This window comes from Pelodiscus sinensis, chromosome 1 (assembly GCF_049634645.1).
Source record: "Pelodiscus sinensis isolate JC-2024 chromosome 1, ASM4963464v1, whole genome shotgun sequence".
Taxonomy (NCBI): Eukaryota; Metazoa; Chordata; order Testudines; family Trionychidae; genus Pelodiscus; species Pelodiscus sinensis.
In genome coordinates, this window is record NC_134711.1 from 46,267,214 (window position 1) to 46,285,261 (window position 18,048).

General features: G+C 42.1%; 1 protein-coding gene across 4 annotated transcripts in view; it reads left to right on the top strand.

Moving 5' to 3' along the window:
• Nucleotides 1-18,048, top strand: part of TFEC (transcription factor EC) — a 189,657-nt gene that overhangs the window by 43,268 nt on the left and 128,341 nt on the right. For all 4 annotated transcript variants that reach the window (XM_075929387.1, XM_075929346.1, XM_075929364.1 and 1 more), the window contains exon 2: nucleotides 10,847-11,093. In XM_075929387.1, coding sequence (XP_075785502.1) covers nucleotides 10,956-11,093 — 138 coding nt within the window. In that variant the 5' untranslated portion in view covers nucleotides 10,847-10,955. The remainder of the gene's footprint in view (nucleotides 1-10,846; nucleotides 11,094-18,048) is intronic.

Here is an 18,048-nt window from a genome sequence, read left to right on the forward strand (position 1 = left end):
CAGGAGCAGAATTTTTAAAAAGCATCTAACTGACTTAGGGTACGTCTACACTACCCCGCTAGTTCGAACTAGCGGGGTAATGTAGGCATACCGCAATTGCAAATGAAGCCCGGGATTTGAATTTCCCGGGCTTCATTTGCATAAGCGGGGCGCCGCCATTTTTAAATCCCCGCTCGTTCGAACCCCGTGCCACGCGGCTACACGTGGCATGAACTAGGTAGTTCGAACTAGGCTTCCTAGTTCGAACTACCGTTACTCCTCATGGAAGCCTAGTTCGAACTACCTAGTTCGTGTAGCCGCGCGGCACGGGGTTCGAACGAGCGGGGATTTAAAAATGGCGGCGCCCCGCTTATGCAAATGAAGCCCGGGAAATTCAAATCCCGGGCTTCATTTGCAATTGTGGTATGCCTACATTACCCCGCTAGTTCGAACTAGTGGGGTAGTGTAGACATACCCTTAGAGGCATGAGGCCCATCTATGGTCCATGAAACATAACTTTGAGGTCACTGATGCTCTTTTGAAAATCCCACCATAGAATGTCATATTGGGATTATAGAGTGGTTGAATTTTTTTGAAAATCTGAATTTTCAGTGACTTTTTGGGGGGCAGGGACATGGATGGCAAATAGACTGTTCTGAGGGACTTCGAGAGCCTTCCTCACACATACCGCCATCTCTCATTTCTATTGCTTGTATTGCCATAATGTCAAGGAGCCACAACTATAGAGCAGGGTCCATAGACTCTGCAAATAACCAGAACATACCTTGCTACCCAATGTAAACAAATGATGGAGGAGTGAGGCAATTTCAGGCCATTCATACAAAGCCTCCTGGGGTGCATAAATTCCAAGCTGCCATATCAACTGGGCTGCTAGCCACACTGACTAGTTCTGGGGCTGCACCCTTTTCCAGTGCACACAGGAAAAGGGAAGCAGAGAAATAGCACCACACTCAGCCTGCAGGAAAGGAATTGCTAGAGTGGTGGGAGGCACGTGTATCTCCATCTCCTTTTCTTCCCATGTTGGGCTTGAGGAAGAAGCCCAAAGTCTTTATCATCCCTTATAGCTTCTGCAGGTGGGACAAAGCCAAGATGAGGATGGGTTTGTTTTCTTTTAAATTAAAACAACAAAAAAGGGGTACCTGTAGTGGATGGAAAGTGTTCCTTGTGCTGTATCGCTGCCTGGGATGGCTGTGGAATCTCTATTGATAGAGATTTTTAAAAGCAAATTAGACAAACACCTCTTGGGGATGGGCGAGATCATACTTAGTCCTGCCTTGAGTGCAGAGGACTGAACTAGATGACCTCTTGAGGTTCCTTCCAGTCCTACAACTATGATTCTATGTTTCCCCCATACTCGGTCACCTACGGAATACTTCATTACGCTTGAATCTTGAGCCTCCCACCCCCCCCAAGCACCCATTAGGGAAGGCAGGGGAGGGCTGAAGCTCCCCCATCCCTCATTCATATGGGAACATTGCTGGCTGTTCCCCTTCATCAAAGAGTTAGGGGAAAGCACAGAGTTTGCTCCATTCCTCATTCTGGCTGGGGGCAGGGGCGCAGGGGGCAGACTAACGTGGAACTGCCCCAGCTGGGGACATGCATTGCTCCCCTGGCTGTTTCAACTGGAGCTGCAGCGGCCATGGAGACACGCTTCTCACCTAGCTCCAAACTGCTGCGATGAGAGAGGGCCAGAGTAGTCTCTCCGCAGGGCAGCCTGCATACTGAATCCCTCATCCGCAACCCCACCCCAGAGCAATGATTTAAATGAAGCATTTTCATTTATATTTAAAACTTCAAAATTATTTGAGTTAAGGAACTGAGCAATGTTGGGCAAATCTTCCAGTAATTATATATAAGAAGAATGTTTAAATATTATGGTTTTCTTCTGACTTTTATCAGATAACTGTACAACCACTCTTACCTTTCCATTTCTCCCAGGGGTGACACTGAACAGTGCTGATTACATGGACATATGATGCAAGCATCTGACTTAGAACTTTATAGGTTCAAAAACATGAACGAGAAATAAGACCTGATAGGTCATTTTGTCCATTCCCTGCCCATACAGATTCATGACCTCCTGTCCAGTATCTGAAATAGTGCGTTGCCAAGTCTAGTTTTAAAGGACTCTGATGATGGGGCTTTTTTGGGACACAATCATTGTCTTTTAAGATTCACTGTCAAGAGTATTTCATAGTATTCTACCTGTTTAACATCCTTAATATAGCTATCATGACTTCCAGTTTATATTACTATAAACAATGACGGAATTACCATCATTGGAAGTATTTAAGGGCAGGTTAAATAGACATATCAAGAATGATCTGGATGGTGATTGTTCCTGTCGTGAGGGCAGAGGACTAGATTTAATCACCTTTCAAGGTCCTCTCCAGTTCTAGTATTCTGTGATTCTATTATCTAATCTCTTTCCGCAGTATTTACATCTTCCATCTGCGTTTGGATTGTTATACATCCCCCCCGCCCATTTGTCACTGAATTCTTATAAAACAATCTTCTGACCCCTTAGAAATCCTTGCTATTCTTTCGTATAATTTCCTTCTAGGTGTACTCATCTCTGGGTACGTCTTGACTACAGGCTTTTTTTGACAGAGGCTTTGTTGACAGATACTGTTGACAAAACCTCTCTTGAAAAAGAGTGTCTAGACTACAACTATTACTGTAGACAAAGCAAGCCGCTTTTTTGAAAGAGAGTCTAGATGCTCTCTTTCGAAAAAGCACAGTTTGCATGCAATAGCGCCTTTTTTCAACAGAGTACTATTGAAAAAAGGCGTTATTCCTTGTAGAATGAGGTTTACCGCCGTCGACAAAACTGCCGCGTTCCGTCGACTTAGGGTACGTCTAAACTACATGGCTCCGTCGACGGAGCCATGTAGATTTGTTGTTTTGGCAAAGGCAAATGAAGCCGCGATTTAAATGATCGCGGCTTCATTTGAATTTACATGGCTGCCGCGCTGAGCCGACAAACAGCTGATTAGCTGTTTGTCCGCTCAGCGGGCTAGTCTGGACGCTCGCCTGCCGACATCAAAGCCCTTTGTCGGCAGCCCCGGTAAACCTCATCCCACGAGGAATAACGGGGCTGCCGACAAAGGGCTTTGATGTCGGCAGGGGAGCGTCCAGACTAGTGCGCTGAGCGGACAAACAGCTATTAGCTGTTTGTCAGCTCAGTGCGGCAGCCATGTAAATTTAACTGAAGCGCGATCATTTAAATCGCGGCTTCATTTGCATTTGCCTATGTGTCTAATCTACATGCCTCTGACGACAGAGGCATGTAGTCTAGACACAGCCTTACTGTCCACAGAACTCGGCGGTAGTGTAAACGCAGGTATAGTTTTGTCGACAAAAGCCCACCTTTGTCACAAAACCCTGTAGTCTAGACACACCCTCTGTGGTGAGAGTGCTCAGACCTATATGTAGTTGTAAGTGCAATGTGATCAGTGGAATAGAGAGAAAGGATATTGCCTGGTCCATAATTTGATGCCTTTGGAAATATAACCCAAAGTCTCACTGTTCTTTCTCCCTGAAACATTGTAATGCAAGCTCATACCTAATTTTCTGATCACTTCTTTCTCTTCCCTTTCTGACTCCAGTCTACTTTTTAAACATTATTGTTGCAATTCCAATTCAGTGAATAAATTGAGGAGTTGGCCAGGACAAACCTGAATAGTGCTGTGATCCCATGTGCTGGATTACAACACTCTGAATAGGGAGCCTACCCTCACCCCATGGGACAGGAACTAAGCCAGTGCTATGGGACAAATGTAGGTAGGGTTTCTCTTTTCAATGATAATTTTTTTAGAATGTTGGGCAATCTGAGTTTCAGAGTTTTTCATAGGCCCCACAAAACCTACACATACACACAAACACCCTCCTTCCATTCCAGTTGCAAAACCCACTTCCATCACAGCTTACAACTATCTTGCCAGTTTTTAATTCAGGAAGTTGGTATCTCAGATGACAACAAAAAGGGAAAATATGAAAAGGCCATAGCGTGCCTTTAAAAATAATCTTCACCTAATCTTGGTTCACAGATAAAGCCTTATTCATGATTGTATTTTATAGAATGATATCACTACAGGGTAGATTTACGTTTCTTTGAGATTCTTTAACGCTGCATTTCCATACCTGAATACGTGGAGCAGTTTTTTAAGTGTAAACTTAATTCCAAATCCCTTCAAGGTCTTTTACCTTTCAGTTAGTGCTATGTACTCTCAATGTGAACTCAATTTTCACATTTGTTTTTTTCTTTTTTGATCTTGGCATTCCCTTGACCAGTGGAGCTAGTATGAAAATTTTGAAAAGTTCAAGCAGGAGGCAATCTTTCATATATATATATATGGCTACCATTGACTGAAATAGATAATTGCCTTGGGGCATTTTTGAAGGGGAAAAATAAATGAAAATGACTAAGGGTATGTCTACACTACCCTCCTAATTCGAACTAGGAGGGTAATGTAGGCATACCACACTTGCAAATGAAGCCCGGGATTTGAATTTCCCGGGCTTCATTTGCATGAAGCCGGCCGGCACCATTTTTAAATGCCGGCAGTTCGAACCCCGTGCCGCGCGGCTACACGCGGCACGGAGTAGCTAGTTCGGATTAGGCTTCCTAATCCGAACTAGCTGTACTCCTCATTCCACGAGGAGTACAGCTAGTTTGGATTAGGAAGCCTAATCCGAACTAGCTACTCCGTGCCGCGTGTAGCCGCGCGGCACGGGGTTCGAACTGCCGGCATTTAAAAATGGCGCCGGCCGGCTTCATGCAAATGAAGCCCGGGAAATTCAAATCCCGGGCTTCATTTGCAAGTGCGGTATGCCTACATTACCCTCCTAGTTCGAATTAGGAGGGTAGTGTAGACATACCCTAAGTTCCTTTGTTTAGAAGAACTACTGTTCTGCATATTATCCAGTAACATTTTTAGTACACTAGAGAGGGAATTTTATTTACATGGGACTGTACTTCAACAGTGGTATCGAAATTGACATAAGATTGCAGAGTCAGAACTCACTGGGGGGGGTCATATTCAGTAATGAGCCTGAATAACTCATCTATGCCCTGGGCATACAAGTCATCGGTTTGGAAGTAGAAACTCTAATGGGTTGCAGAGTGACTGTATAACACTCCGCAGAGGCTAGTATAGGTCAATGACTGGAATAGTTTTCTTGTGGCCTTATGTGGCCCTCTCAACCCTGCAGTACAAAGAAGAGAATGTTCCTGTAACCCACCTCTTTGTTCCTCATATCACACTTCCTGCATGGTGCTGCATAGGGAGCTCATGCTTGAGCCAAGTTCCATGCTGTGAAGAGGAGAATCAGATCCATCTCTCAGTGAAGTCATTGGGAGCAGAGCATGCCCAGGGTGTGCACCCTTTGAGCAGTACCCCCACATTTAGCCTCCTTTGTGTGGAAGAGTGGCACTCATACTGCTGCAAATGGGGCAGGACCTATGTGTCTGCCAAAGAAGGGGATGGATTTTCACTCTTAACACCTGATTTTATATTCATATTAAGCCCTCAAATCCCATTGAACTGAGAGAGGCAATTTGGGATGTTCAAAGAATGCATGATATTAAGGATGTGATGGAGCTAAAGAACATCAATGAATATCTCTGGGATAAAAATAATTCAATAACAAGGAAACAGAACAGCAACAAAGCAGTCGGGTTTATTTTCACTTCTTCTTTGGTGGCTTTGGGCTGTGTTCAGCTACACAAGCCATTTAATACCTGTGGCTGAGGCACAGCCCTGGGGGCCAAGAGATGTAGCAGGGTTCTATTCTCAGCTCCTTTGTCACTTTGGGCAAGTTAGCTAAATCACCTGTCCTCAGCTGTAATGTAGAACTTTGGTAATATGCTATTTTGAGATTCAATTTGCTTATGTTTTGTAAAGGGCTGTGAGAGCCTCAGCTTGATAGTGCCAGAGAAGAGGAAAGGAAGACCTTGATCCTGAAGCTTATTACAAGTGGCCATTGACTTCAGTGGATCTCCATGTACACTTTCATGGAACAACTTGCAGGAGCAATGCTTACGTTATTACACTGTTGTTCAACCAAGAATGCCCTCCTTCTGAGTTCACCTTAACCACTGTCAAATGAACTGAGAAGGATGACACCTCAGTGAGAGAAAAGTGCACAAAAGTTACTAAGCTCTCTTCCACTGAACTTCAAATAACAATAAGAATAAATAGTAATATTCAATATAATGCATTAAAACATTTTTAATGTTCCTTGATGTGTATTGACATGCTAGCTCATAACAGCTACTTAAAAGCTATCATGGTCTAATAGACTCATAAAATGTATTTTTTCAAGAGACTCTAAGTAAGAATTTGCATAATGGGGAAAGGGACTTGCAAAAAATAATGTACATTTTAAAAAGTCCCAGGGATGTACATTTGGAACATTGTCTTATTTCATATGTAGATGGTAGACTCTAATGGCTTTCTATTTGGTCATTACAGATTTTTGGAAACTGTCAAATTTCATACTTGTCTCTTCCAGGCTTCTTCCTTTCTTCCCTTTGTTTTTTCCAATGAAATAAGTTATTAATTAATATTATTTAAAGTTGATTAAAAACAATCCCCAAAAGGCAGCTTATTGCACAGTGTGAAATTTGTCCCCATTTTACTTGATCTTTCACCTAATATAACCCTCTACCAGAGGCCTGCAACAGTGATCTCATGTATCAGGCATGTTGCAGCACATAGACCCACCAGAGTGAATTAAAGAAGCATGTATCCCGAATTTCCTCTGGCAAGTCTGTAGACGCCATCTGCATAACAGTATTTTAAAGTCTATAATGCAGATTCTGTAAATCCTTATGTTAATTACACTTGCTTGTGCATATGAATACTCCTCTTCACTTCTGCATGACTATATAACATTTATAAGGATTACTATTGAACTTCAGGGTTTTGCAGGAGTAGGTCTCTATTTTGTATGTGAGGTCTGGTCTACACTATGGCTATGTCTAGACTTCAAACCTCTTTTGAAAATGAGTGTCTAGACTACAACCAGTACTTTCGAAAAAGCAAGCCACTTTTTCAAAACAGAGCACCCAGGCAGTCTGGATGCTCTCTTTCGAAAAAGCATAGTTTGCATTACATAGCGCCTCTTGCGTTATTCCTCATAAAACAAGGTTTTCCGCGGTTGAAAAAACTGCTGCGTTCTTTCGATTTACTTTCGAAAGAACATGGCAGCAGTCTAGACACAGGGGACGTTTTTTCAAAAAAAGGCCAAGTGTTTAGTTTGAAGTTAGCCACTTTATAACCAGTGCGTCTATACCACCAAGCCCCTGTTGTCAAATTTAAGGGCTTTTAAAGTTGATTTCTACACTCCTTGTTGATGAGTGAAGCAGTGCCAAATTCAACCTTGTATGGTCATCTTTGGGATAGTGAGATACTGTGCTGTTAAAGTTGATGCTCTTGGACTCCGGGAGGTGTACTACAGTGGCTGAGTGTGGCTGCTCAGGCTGCACTTTCAACTCTGCTGTACTGTCAGGTACACGGGAAAAGCCCTGGGAAATTTTGAATTTCATTTTGTATTTGGTCAGCATGGCAAGCCCGGCAGCACACTCGACCATGATTGTGTAGGGTCACAAATTAGTACCATCACTCATTTGTGCATTAGTTCCTAGACCTGATTGCTGTATAGGGAGAGGCAGAACTCTGAGGCAGCAGAAAACCCACTGATATATATGCCAAAATTGTACAAGGCATTGTGGAAAAAGGATATAGCTGGGATACCCAGGAGTGCCAAGTGAAAATAAAGAAGCTCAGGCAAGTGTGCCAGAGACAAAGGAGGAAAATGGTCAATCTGGGTCATCACCGCAATCATGCCGTTTTCTATGAGCAGGTGCATGAGATTGTAGGGGGATCCAATCACTGTCCCAAAACTGTCCATGGATATATCCCAAGTGACTGTTCTGGTAGCCACAGGCAACAATATGAAGGAAACTGTAGATGATGATGATGAGAATGCTCAGTAGGCAAGTGGAGGATCTGAACTCACTGACAGCCAGAACCTTTTCCCAATTTTGGAACCAATTCCCTCACAGGACTTTTTTTCTGCCAGACCCTGATGCCGGTGAGGGCAATTCTGGTGAATTTGCGTTTGTAATCTTGCTACAGTGGTTAAATGTAATTGGTGTCCAGTCTGTCTATATAGTGGAGGTTCCCCAGAAAAGTTTGTTAACGTGTCTGGAGATGGAGCAGGAATCCTCCCTGCACAGCTCCATAAAGCTCTCCTAGAGGAACTCTTTCATCCTTCTCAGGAGGTTTCTGAGGAGGCCTGCCTTATTCTGTCCTCTGTGGTAGGACACCTTTCTATGTCAAGGCAGCAGTAAGTGATCTGGCATCATTGCAGAACAAAGCTTTGCAGCATAAAGTCTACAAGGGGCATCTTGATAAGAGCAACATACATTAGGTCATTCGTGGAACTGGTTTTCAAAGTCTCTCTGGTTCACAATATCTCTCAATGTGCTCTCCTTATTTCCCTAGTATCTAGCGACTCATAATTAGCCACTAGATGATCTGCCTCGACCCCCCATCATGCCAGAAACTTTCCCTCCTTACTTTCACATATATTATGGAGCAAACAGAAAACAGCAACAACTATGGGAGTATTGCTTTTGCTAAGGTCTAACCTAGTCAATCAACTGTGAAAAAATCCCTCTAAATGGCCAAAGCCACATTCTGCCACCATTCTGCACTTCCTCAGCCTGTAGTTGAACTGCTCCCTACTGTTGTCTAGGATGCCTGTGTATGGCCTCATGAGCCATGGGAGCAAGGAGTAGTTTGGATCTCCAAAGATAACTATTGGCATTTCAATGTCTCCAATAGTAATTTTCTGGTCTTAAAAGAAAGTTCCAGCTTGCAGCTTGCTGAAGACACAGGAGTTCCTAAAGATGCAAGCATCATGCACCTTTCCCTGACCATCCCATGTTGATTTCAGTGAAACAGCCCTTGTGATCCACCAGTGCCTGAAACACCATTGAGAAGTACCTCTTCTGGTTCATGAAATCTTTGGCAAGGTGGACTGGTTCCAAGATATAGATTCGAGATGTTAAATGGCATTTAATCAGCTAATCGACTAGTCAATGGAATTTTAAAAGTATTAAGAGCAATCCACTATGTCCTGCATGTTTCCTACAGTCACTATCCTTTCTAGTAAAAGGGTGTTGATTGCCCTGGGTACTTGGATCACAGCAGCCCTCACTGTTGCTTTACTTTGAATTGATTCCCAACTTGACTGGTAGCAGTCTGGTGTTGTAAACTTCCCCAGGGCAATTGCCACATGCCTATCAACTGTCAGAGCGGGTCTCATTCTGGTATTGCTGCACTTCAGGTTGGAGGAAAACAATTCACCAAGTTTGATGAAAATAGCCTTACACATGCAAAATCTTTGCAGTCACTGCTGATTGTCCCATAGCTGCATAACTGTTCAGTCTTACCGGTCTTTGCTTGTCTCATGGGACAAGAATCGACATTCCACTCTGTCAACAGACCTAACTACTGCCAACATATGCCAATTGCTCAACTCGGTGGGTTCCTGCACATCTGTGTTCATAGCCTCCTCACATTGTTCCTCACAATGGTGGCTTCTTCCTAGGCTCTGGACAAACTGTAGCATAATGCGCAAGATGTTTGCAAAGCTTGTAACAGCAGTTTACAGCTGAGCATTTGCCTGGATAACCAGGGAAAAAAGGGTATGGAAAGATTGTTTGACATTGCTTTCAAGCAAGGAGGGAGAGGGGAGATAAGTGAATTCTGGGAGACTGACAACATATACCCAGAACCATTTGCTGCAGTGTCTTTGTCCCATCAGGTACTGGGAGCCTAATCAAAATGTAAAGGAGTGGCAGGTAGTACATTGCTGTTGATGTCAAGGGTAGCCACGCTACTGGGGACATACTCCATCAATTTTATGTGCTCAGTGAGGGCCCAAACCTTCGACTTTTTGAATTTGGATGCTGAAAAGTCGATCTTAAAAATTCATCCTACATTCGTAGTGTACACATATCCTGATTGCACAGAATGAGGACTGTAAAAGATGTCTGCCCCCTAAACATGGATCGATAATATACTTGGCTGCTAACAACACAACTCCTTTAGCAAACTAGAGTGGACACCACATATGGAATTAGTTTTGCCCTTCATTGTTTTTTTTTTTCAAGAGATTACTTACCTATAAAATATAGCTGCTATAGGACAAGTAGGAAACAGAGTAAGGAAAAATGCAGGCTTCTATCAATTGTACTCTATTCTTTTTAACTGGCAGTTGTTCCTATGTTGAGTGTTTGTTTCTACTTTAATGAGGATATCAACTTTCATCCAGTGAGATATGTGGGTCACTTTGTTAGTGCACTTATATACACCAAGGCAATGCAGCAGCTGGAAATTTTGACTTTTAGCTGAATTATTTCTCTCCAGCAAATGGCTTTCCTTTTGACATATTTTAATGTACTTGCACACTGAGAGGAAGAGTGGGTGAACAGAAAACAGACTGTTTTATTAACCCAGCAGTCACCTTTGAGGTTCATACATGTCCACTTCTTTCTTGCCTTTGTACATAATCCCAAGAGACTAGTACCTGGCTTCCCTTGGAATAACAAAGTCAGTCACAAACCTCCAAACATGATTGTTAACTGAATGCCAACTGTTTCTTCTCATCTTTTAGCAATACGTTGGGGATTGTGTTCTTATGGGTGCACTCTAACCACCATAACATTAATTTGGTTTTCTATTTAAGGAACTGTTCTTTCACTGTAGTAGCCTTACATTGTGATATAATTAAATTGCTGCTTCTATTTTATTTTTGTGTTTTTTTACAGTGATTCTTCCCGCTCTGCTAATAGTGAAACAGGAGGAAAGAAAGCTATGTTGCAGACACTAACTGTACTACAATTTCAGCTCTGAGGAAAGATAGCAGATAAGGAGCGGATGGACAAATACCATCAAGAAGAGTCCCGGGCACATTATTCATGGTGCTATATGCCCATTCCACAGTATCCAAGATTCAAAGGATATTTTCCAGTGGGACCACAAATTTCATCAAATAAAACATCTGATTTCTCTGAGGTACCTGTATTACCAACAATAATTGATAAAGCAAAATTCAGCATACTATACTATAAATAGAAAGATTGGTTTTTAAATACTCTTGTTGTAGAATTAACTCTCTTGGATCCTGAAGGGAAAGGAAAAAATGCTGCTGGAATAAACACATCTTAACAGAGGCCCAGGCGTCAAGTAAATCTTAGCACATTGCTCCTCTTTGGGCCCATCGCTGGTCAAAAACACCCTATGTGAGCCAGAAAAAATTTAGGTTCAGCCTTCCATTGCCCCTAAGCCTGCCTAATTACAGTGGATCGGTGGGTGACCTTTGAAAGCCTAACCCTTTCTCTAAGTGTGGTGGAATCATCCCAAGGTTTACCTTATGCAGCTTACTATACTCATCATCAGCAGATCAGTATATGGCAGCTTTCCTGGCTCACCTTTCCTCCTCCATTGATGGTGGGAAAAGTCCTGGGTAGCCTTCAAAACTCAAGTCAAGTCAAGAGCAGCAGAGGAACAATAAGAGGTGGGATGACTGCCCTTGCCCCCACCGCTCCCAGAACCCAATGGCTCTGAGGGGCAATAATACCTAATCCATCTCAACCAGGATGAGTCTGAGGTTGATATCTATGGCCATACTCACCCATGTTATTTTGGTGGTGGTGGTGCATTATGATATTTGCCAGGAATTTCCAAACAGCGGTATCAGCCCATACAACTATATTTCCCTCTCCAATAGAAGATTATTGTGGTCTCTCAAAGGCCACATGGTGGTAGCAGTTGATAAATGCTGACAGTAGTTAGCTGAGAGTAGTTTTTTAATGCATTAGACCAAGGGACACTAATTTATAAGGAATGAAATGACCAAATACCCATTTCAGATGTGATATTCCAGGGATCATAATCTGGAATTTTAGTGGGTTTCTTTCTTTCTTGAAAATAACTACGTTTAGCTGCGGGAAAAAGACACAAGCAGAAATTCAGTTATTATACAAAATCTGAATATGACCATGAGTGTTCTAGGAGTGTGTTTGACGGCTAATCAACTTTCCTACCCCTACTTGCCATTCCTTTTCCTTTGCCCGCCCCTCCAATCACCCGCTTCTGCAGTCTACCTCACCATAGCCTGGGGAAAAAAGAAGGGATTTTTTTAAAATAAAGTTTTTATTTATTCCTTACAGCTTTTCTGCCCCTGTGGGCATTTGTCTACCTGTCTGGCTAATGTGCTGTAATGAATTTGCTCTCTGCCATATATACACCGTTCTATCAATCAGCGAGAGGAAATGCTGAGTATGGTGAGCACTAACAAGCACTCTCAGTGGGTCGGTACACGTCAGTTCAAATGTATTGGCACTTTACTTTTTCCCTACAGGCTGCCTTTAATTGGGAGGAAATAAATGAGGCCTGCATGTGGTTGAGACCATGACTTCCTGCCAATCTCCTGCTTTGGCAAACTGACCAACAGTTTTGACCTGCATGACAGCGTTCACTCCCCTTTTTCTCTATGGTCACCTGAGACAGGGGGCGCTGCAGGAACAGGCACTCAATACTGTGTCTTGCAGGTGATCAATATGTGCTTAAGAGCCTGCAGGGATATTACTTGCCTTCAGCTAGAAAATCATAAGGGCAAATGGAGAGGAAGGGACAAATAGAGAAGGAGGAAAATGAGAGGGTGGAAAAGTGAAACATGGTGAGAGAGAGGAAGCAAAGCAGGCTTGGTGGGTGGCAAGAGAAATTATTTGAAGAAGGAAAATGGGGGAGGAAGCAGGGATGGCAAGTAGGTTGGAAAAGAAAGGGAAGAGAAAATGGAAAAGGAGGAAAAGGGATGCAGAGGAGAAAGAGGTGGACAAAGAGTGTAGAAGTGGAAAGAAAACAAGCTAGAAACAAAAACAATAGAGAGGGGAAAAAAATCTCATATCAAACTAAGTTTGCCCCCTTAGAGTGGATTTGTGGGTGATGTTTAAAAGCCAAGCGCTTTCCCTATATGCGGTAGAATGGTCCTGGGTTTCACCTTATGCATCCTGTCATTGGATCACCTTATGGCAGCTTTCCTGGGTTACTTTTCCTCCTCCATTGATGGTGGGAAAAGTACTGTGTAGCCTTCAAAACTCAGCTTCAGTCAACAGCAGCAGATTGCCCTTGACCCTGCTCTGTTCTCACAGCCCCAGCTATCAGTCACAGATAGGAAATGTTGACTCCAAAAAGCAGGAAGTGTCCAAGGATATGTCTACACCATGGGATAAGGTCGAATTAAGATACGCAATTTCAGCTATGTTAATTGTATAGCTGAAGTTGAAATACCTTAACTTGACTTTTGGTGCTGTCCACGCTTCAGGAAGTCAAAGGGAGAACACTCTCCCTTTGACTTCCCTTACTCCTCATGGAAGCAGGACTACCGGCATTGACCGGAGTGCCTCTCTCAGTTCAAATTAGAGTGTCATCAATAGACCCACTAATTCGAACCCTGAAAGATCAACAGTGGCAGCTTCGATCTTCTCTGTAGTATAGTCTACCCTAAAGGTTCAAGAAAGACCAAGTCACCTGAATTAGGGTAGACATTTTTAAAAAGGCTTTGAACAAAATAGACAAGTCAGACTGAACACTTTATCAAAGTGTTGGTGCTTTAAACTACCATGCTGGAGACAGGTTCATTTCTACATATGATCTCCCGACGTGCTGGCTGGGATGGCTAAGAAACTCACTAGCTGGAATGTATGCAATGCTTGTCATCACAGAAAACAAGTTGTCTGATGGATTAAGATTTGCATTAATTGACTTAGAGGAAGTCCTAGCTCACCTCAGCTGGCAGCGAGTTCAGCAGGCGAGAAATTGCATGAGATAATTCGAAGGGTTTTCAAGCTCTGAAAAAGATACAGAAGCCCCAATATGAACACAAGGAAATATGAGTGTAGTAAGTTGTGTCGTGTGATGGGATGCATTAGGCATTTGTTCTTCTCTGTCTTGGCATACCCCATCCTCTAAAACTGTGCTTTTGGTAGAGAAGAGCAACGAGTTTGGATCTGCAGGGGACTCCCAGGATCAGCTAGTGGCAGAACCAGTGAGATTTAGTTCTCCAGCTGCTAGAAGGGCTGGGAGGAGGCAGAAGCCAATCAGGACAGGACTGGCCAGGTAAAAAGGATTACCTGCCTTTTTTCAAATGCTGGTTCTGGATGAGACTGTGGTAGGCCAGGCTGACAAGCTGTCAGCGGGCAATCATTCCCTGTCTTAAACTTAGATGCCTGGCCTAGTCAGGGGCCAGAGAGCATTGTGGTCAGATCTGTGAAGGGCTATCTTTTCATATTATAGCCCCTAATGCCTAGGTGGGCTAACTGTTTTTCTGTAAAGGTGAGCTTTGTCCATAGGACACCCTGGCACCGGCAAGCCCATGTCAACTTTATTTGGAAAATGCCGCCATTTCCTTCATATGCCTGACTTCCAGCCCTAGCACTGATGCAACTATGTTACAACTGCAGCAGAGCAACTTAAACTCTCTTTTACAAATGAATCTCAATCTTCTTTTCTCACTGTTCCTGGCTCTGGGCTATGAAAATCCATCACGAATCAGCAGGCTGCCATAAGACAGTGTTTGGAATCAGCTCAAGAACTTGAGAGGTGGTTCCCTTTCAGTCGATGCTGAACCATTGTGCAGCTAGAAGGGCCATTATTCAGATACAAAGCCACAATCAATGTTCTGACCGCCTACGATCCCATTGCACTTCTTTTAAGAATATTCTCCACGTAGAAACTGAAGTTCAGTTTTGATAATTACTAGAAGTGGTCCAAAGGTTTGAATGAAATATGTTTTCCACTGGAAAAATTGCCTTTATTAAGAATTATTTTGTGTGAGTTTACTTCCGCAATATCCACTTTTTCCGTTTTTTTAACAAGTTATGGTGTTTGGCTTATTGTTTTTCCTTTTCCCCGTCTCCTATTTATCCTCTCCTTTTCAGGGGCAACGTGAGGAGAAAAGAAACAAAAAAGCAGAAGCTAAAAAATAGGAAGAAGGTGGGGTATTAGAAAACCTCCCCCCCCCCCGAACATTTCAAAACTAAATATTTTAATTTTTTATGAAAAATAAAGTAAACTTTGAATTGTGCTGTTTTTAAATCTGGACCAATAATGACTTTAAAACTTTCCCAAAATAATATTTTGCACTTTTTAACCAGCTCTAGAGATTACACTTAGCTCACCAAAGTTCCCTTTGCAGATTCTCTGAAACTATCCACTCAATGTACAGCTGGAGTCAAAAAAGCAAACAGAATGTTAGGAATCATTTAAAAAGGGATTGAGAATACATAATAAAATTATACCTCTGTATAAATCCATGGCATGCTCACATCTTGAATACTGCATATAGATGTGGTCACCTCATCTAAAAAAAGATATATTGACATTGGAAAATGTTCAGAAAAGGGCAACCAAAATGATTAGGGGCTTGGAATAGGTGCCATATCAAGAGAGATTAAACAGACTGGGAATTTTCAGTTTAGAAAAGAGGAGACCAAGGGGGGATATGATAGAGGTCTATAAAATCATGAGTGGTGTGGAGAAAGTGAATAAGGAAAAGTGATTTCCTTGTTCCCATAACATAAGAGCTAGGGGTCACCAAATAAAATTAATAGGTAGCAGGTTTAAAACAAAAGGAAGTATTTCTTCATGCAGTGCATAGTCAACCTGTGGAATTCCTTGCCAGAGGATGTTGTGAAGACAAGGACTTTAACAGGGTTCAAAAAAGAACTAAATAAATTCATGGAGGTTAGGTCCATCAATACTTATTAGCCATAATGGGTAGGAATAGTGTCCCTTGCCTGTGTTTGTCAGGAGCTGGAAATGGATGACAGGAGAGGGATCACTTGGTGATTACCTGTTTCTGTCCATTCCTTCTGGGGCATCTGGTCATTGGCCATTGTTGGAAGACAGGATGCTGGATTAGAGAGACCTTTGGTCTGACCCAGTATGGCTGTTCTTAAGTGCTTTGATTAGTGAGTCTTCATTGTAGACAAAAGGGTGGTTCCCATACATATATACATATTGATCTTTAGGGCATGTCTAGACTAGATTTAAAAAAAAACTGCCCTTTTTTTCGAAAAAACGTCACCTGCGTCCACACTACAATCATATTCTTTCAAAATTAAATCGAAAGAATGCAGGGTTTTTTTCGACATTGGTAAACCTCAAATTACATGGAAGAACACCTTTTTCGAAAGAGGTCTTTCGAAAAAAGGCATGTGTAGATGCAGTAGAAGGACATTTTTGGAACAATGAGGCAATCAAAAAAAGCACAGGTACCCTGATGGCCATTCTGTGATTAGTAATCAGGGATTTCTTTTGAGAGAGTGTCCATGCAGGCTCGACACTCTCTTTCAAAAAAGCAGATTGCTTTTTTGATCCAGTTTTGAGGTGTGGATGCTCTCTTTCAAAAGAAACACTCTTGAGTGGTTATACTTGGCAGGCAAGTGAAGTAAAGCATATACTATTACTTCAAATGTCTCAAATATTTTTTGTTGAATCATAATAGCAAGTTGGCAACAGCTATTACATGATACCAGAACAAAACTACAAGTAAGAAGGGTATTATGAACTTGGGGACGGGGTGAGGAGGAAAGACAAACTAAAGCCTCCAGGAAAGTTGTGTTTGAAGGAAATGCAGGAGAAAACTGGAAAAGTGGAAGCAAAGACCAGTACCTATAGTGCAGACAAAGATGAATGGCTGCAAACAGCATTACTTCTTCATGAGGCACTTTAAAGCAAAAGCATTTAAGAAGCATTCAATTTGATGCAAGAGATAAAGAAAAAATACAGATCTTAAAGAATAAGTTGGGGTCATACTGTGCACCATGAAAAAATGTCACACATGAGAGTCACAGATTTTCCCCAGAAGTCAAAAAGATGGGGGAAATATACACCAATACATGACTCATTTACAACTGGCAGTTACACAATCTCATGAATTTGGAGAAGTGTGTGAATTCCTCATTAAAGACTGCATTGTAAATTGTGCTGTATCAGACTCAGTCAGGCTAGGTTATTGAGGAGACTAATTTAACCCTTACGCATACTGTGGACATATGTTGGGTGAAAAAATGATAGCAAAATGGCTGAGTGAACTGGAAAACCAGGTGCATACTTTGCAGTGTAAGTCTGCCTTTAGTAAGTCCCCAGACATATAGTCATGCACTACTAGAGGCTCATCCTGCTGCTAAAAAAAGCCTGTGATCAAGAGAAGCCGGTTTAAAGCAAACAAAAGGAAGTACTTTTTCACAAAATGCACATTCAACCTGTGGAATGTGTTAGCAAAGGATGTCGTGCAGGCCAAAAATATAACTGGGTTAAAACAGAATTAGCTATATTTATGGAAGATAGGTCAATCTGTGGCAATTAGTCAAGGTGGTAACAGACACAACTCCATGATCTGGTTGCCTCTGATTTGATGGCTAGATGCTGAGATGGATGAATCACTGGGTGATTACATCTTCTGTTTCATTCTCTTTGAAGCATCAGGCATTGGCTGCTGTCAGAACAGAGGATACAAGATTGGCCACTTTTCCAGGATGACCATTTTTTATGTTGCTGTTTTCTAAGTGGTCATTTCAAATACAGGGAAAACTGAATTCCTGTCACTGCATCTAAAGGCAGAGTAACCTGTAAGATACAGAAAATTATTCAAGTTAGAGTTAAGGATCTTAAATTAGGTTCATAAAATGTCTATGATAATAGGAACCAAAATGATCCATAATGTTGTATATGGGAAACATTGTGTAGTGAGAAATATAAAATAAGCAACTTTGGGTTTACTTTGGTGAAGTTGTGTGGGATTTTTCATACAGTTATGCCTGCATTTATTCCCCTGCTTGTGGAGCTGTTTTCTTTTTGCTGTGGCTCACTGCCTAGCATGCACAATGCAACAAATCCTCACACAGAGTTATATATTTTTTTTCTTGACAATTAGGTTTGATTTTGGGTGGGTTTCCTGCAGAAT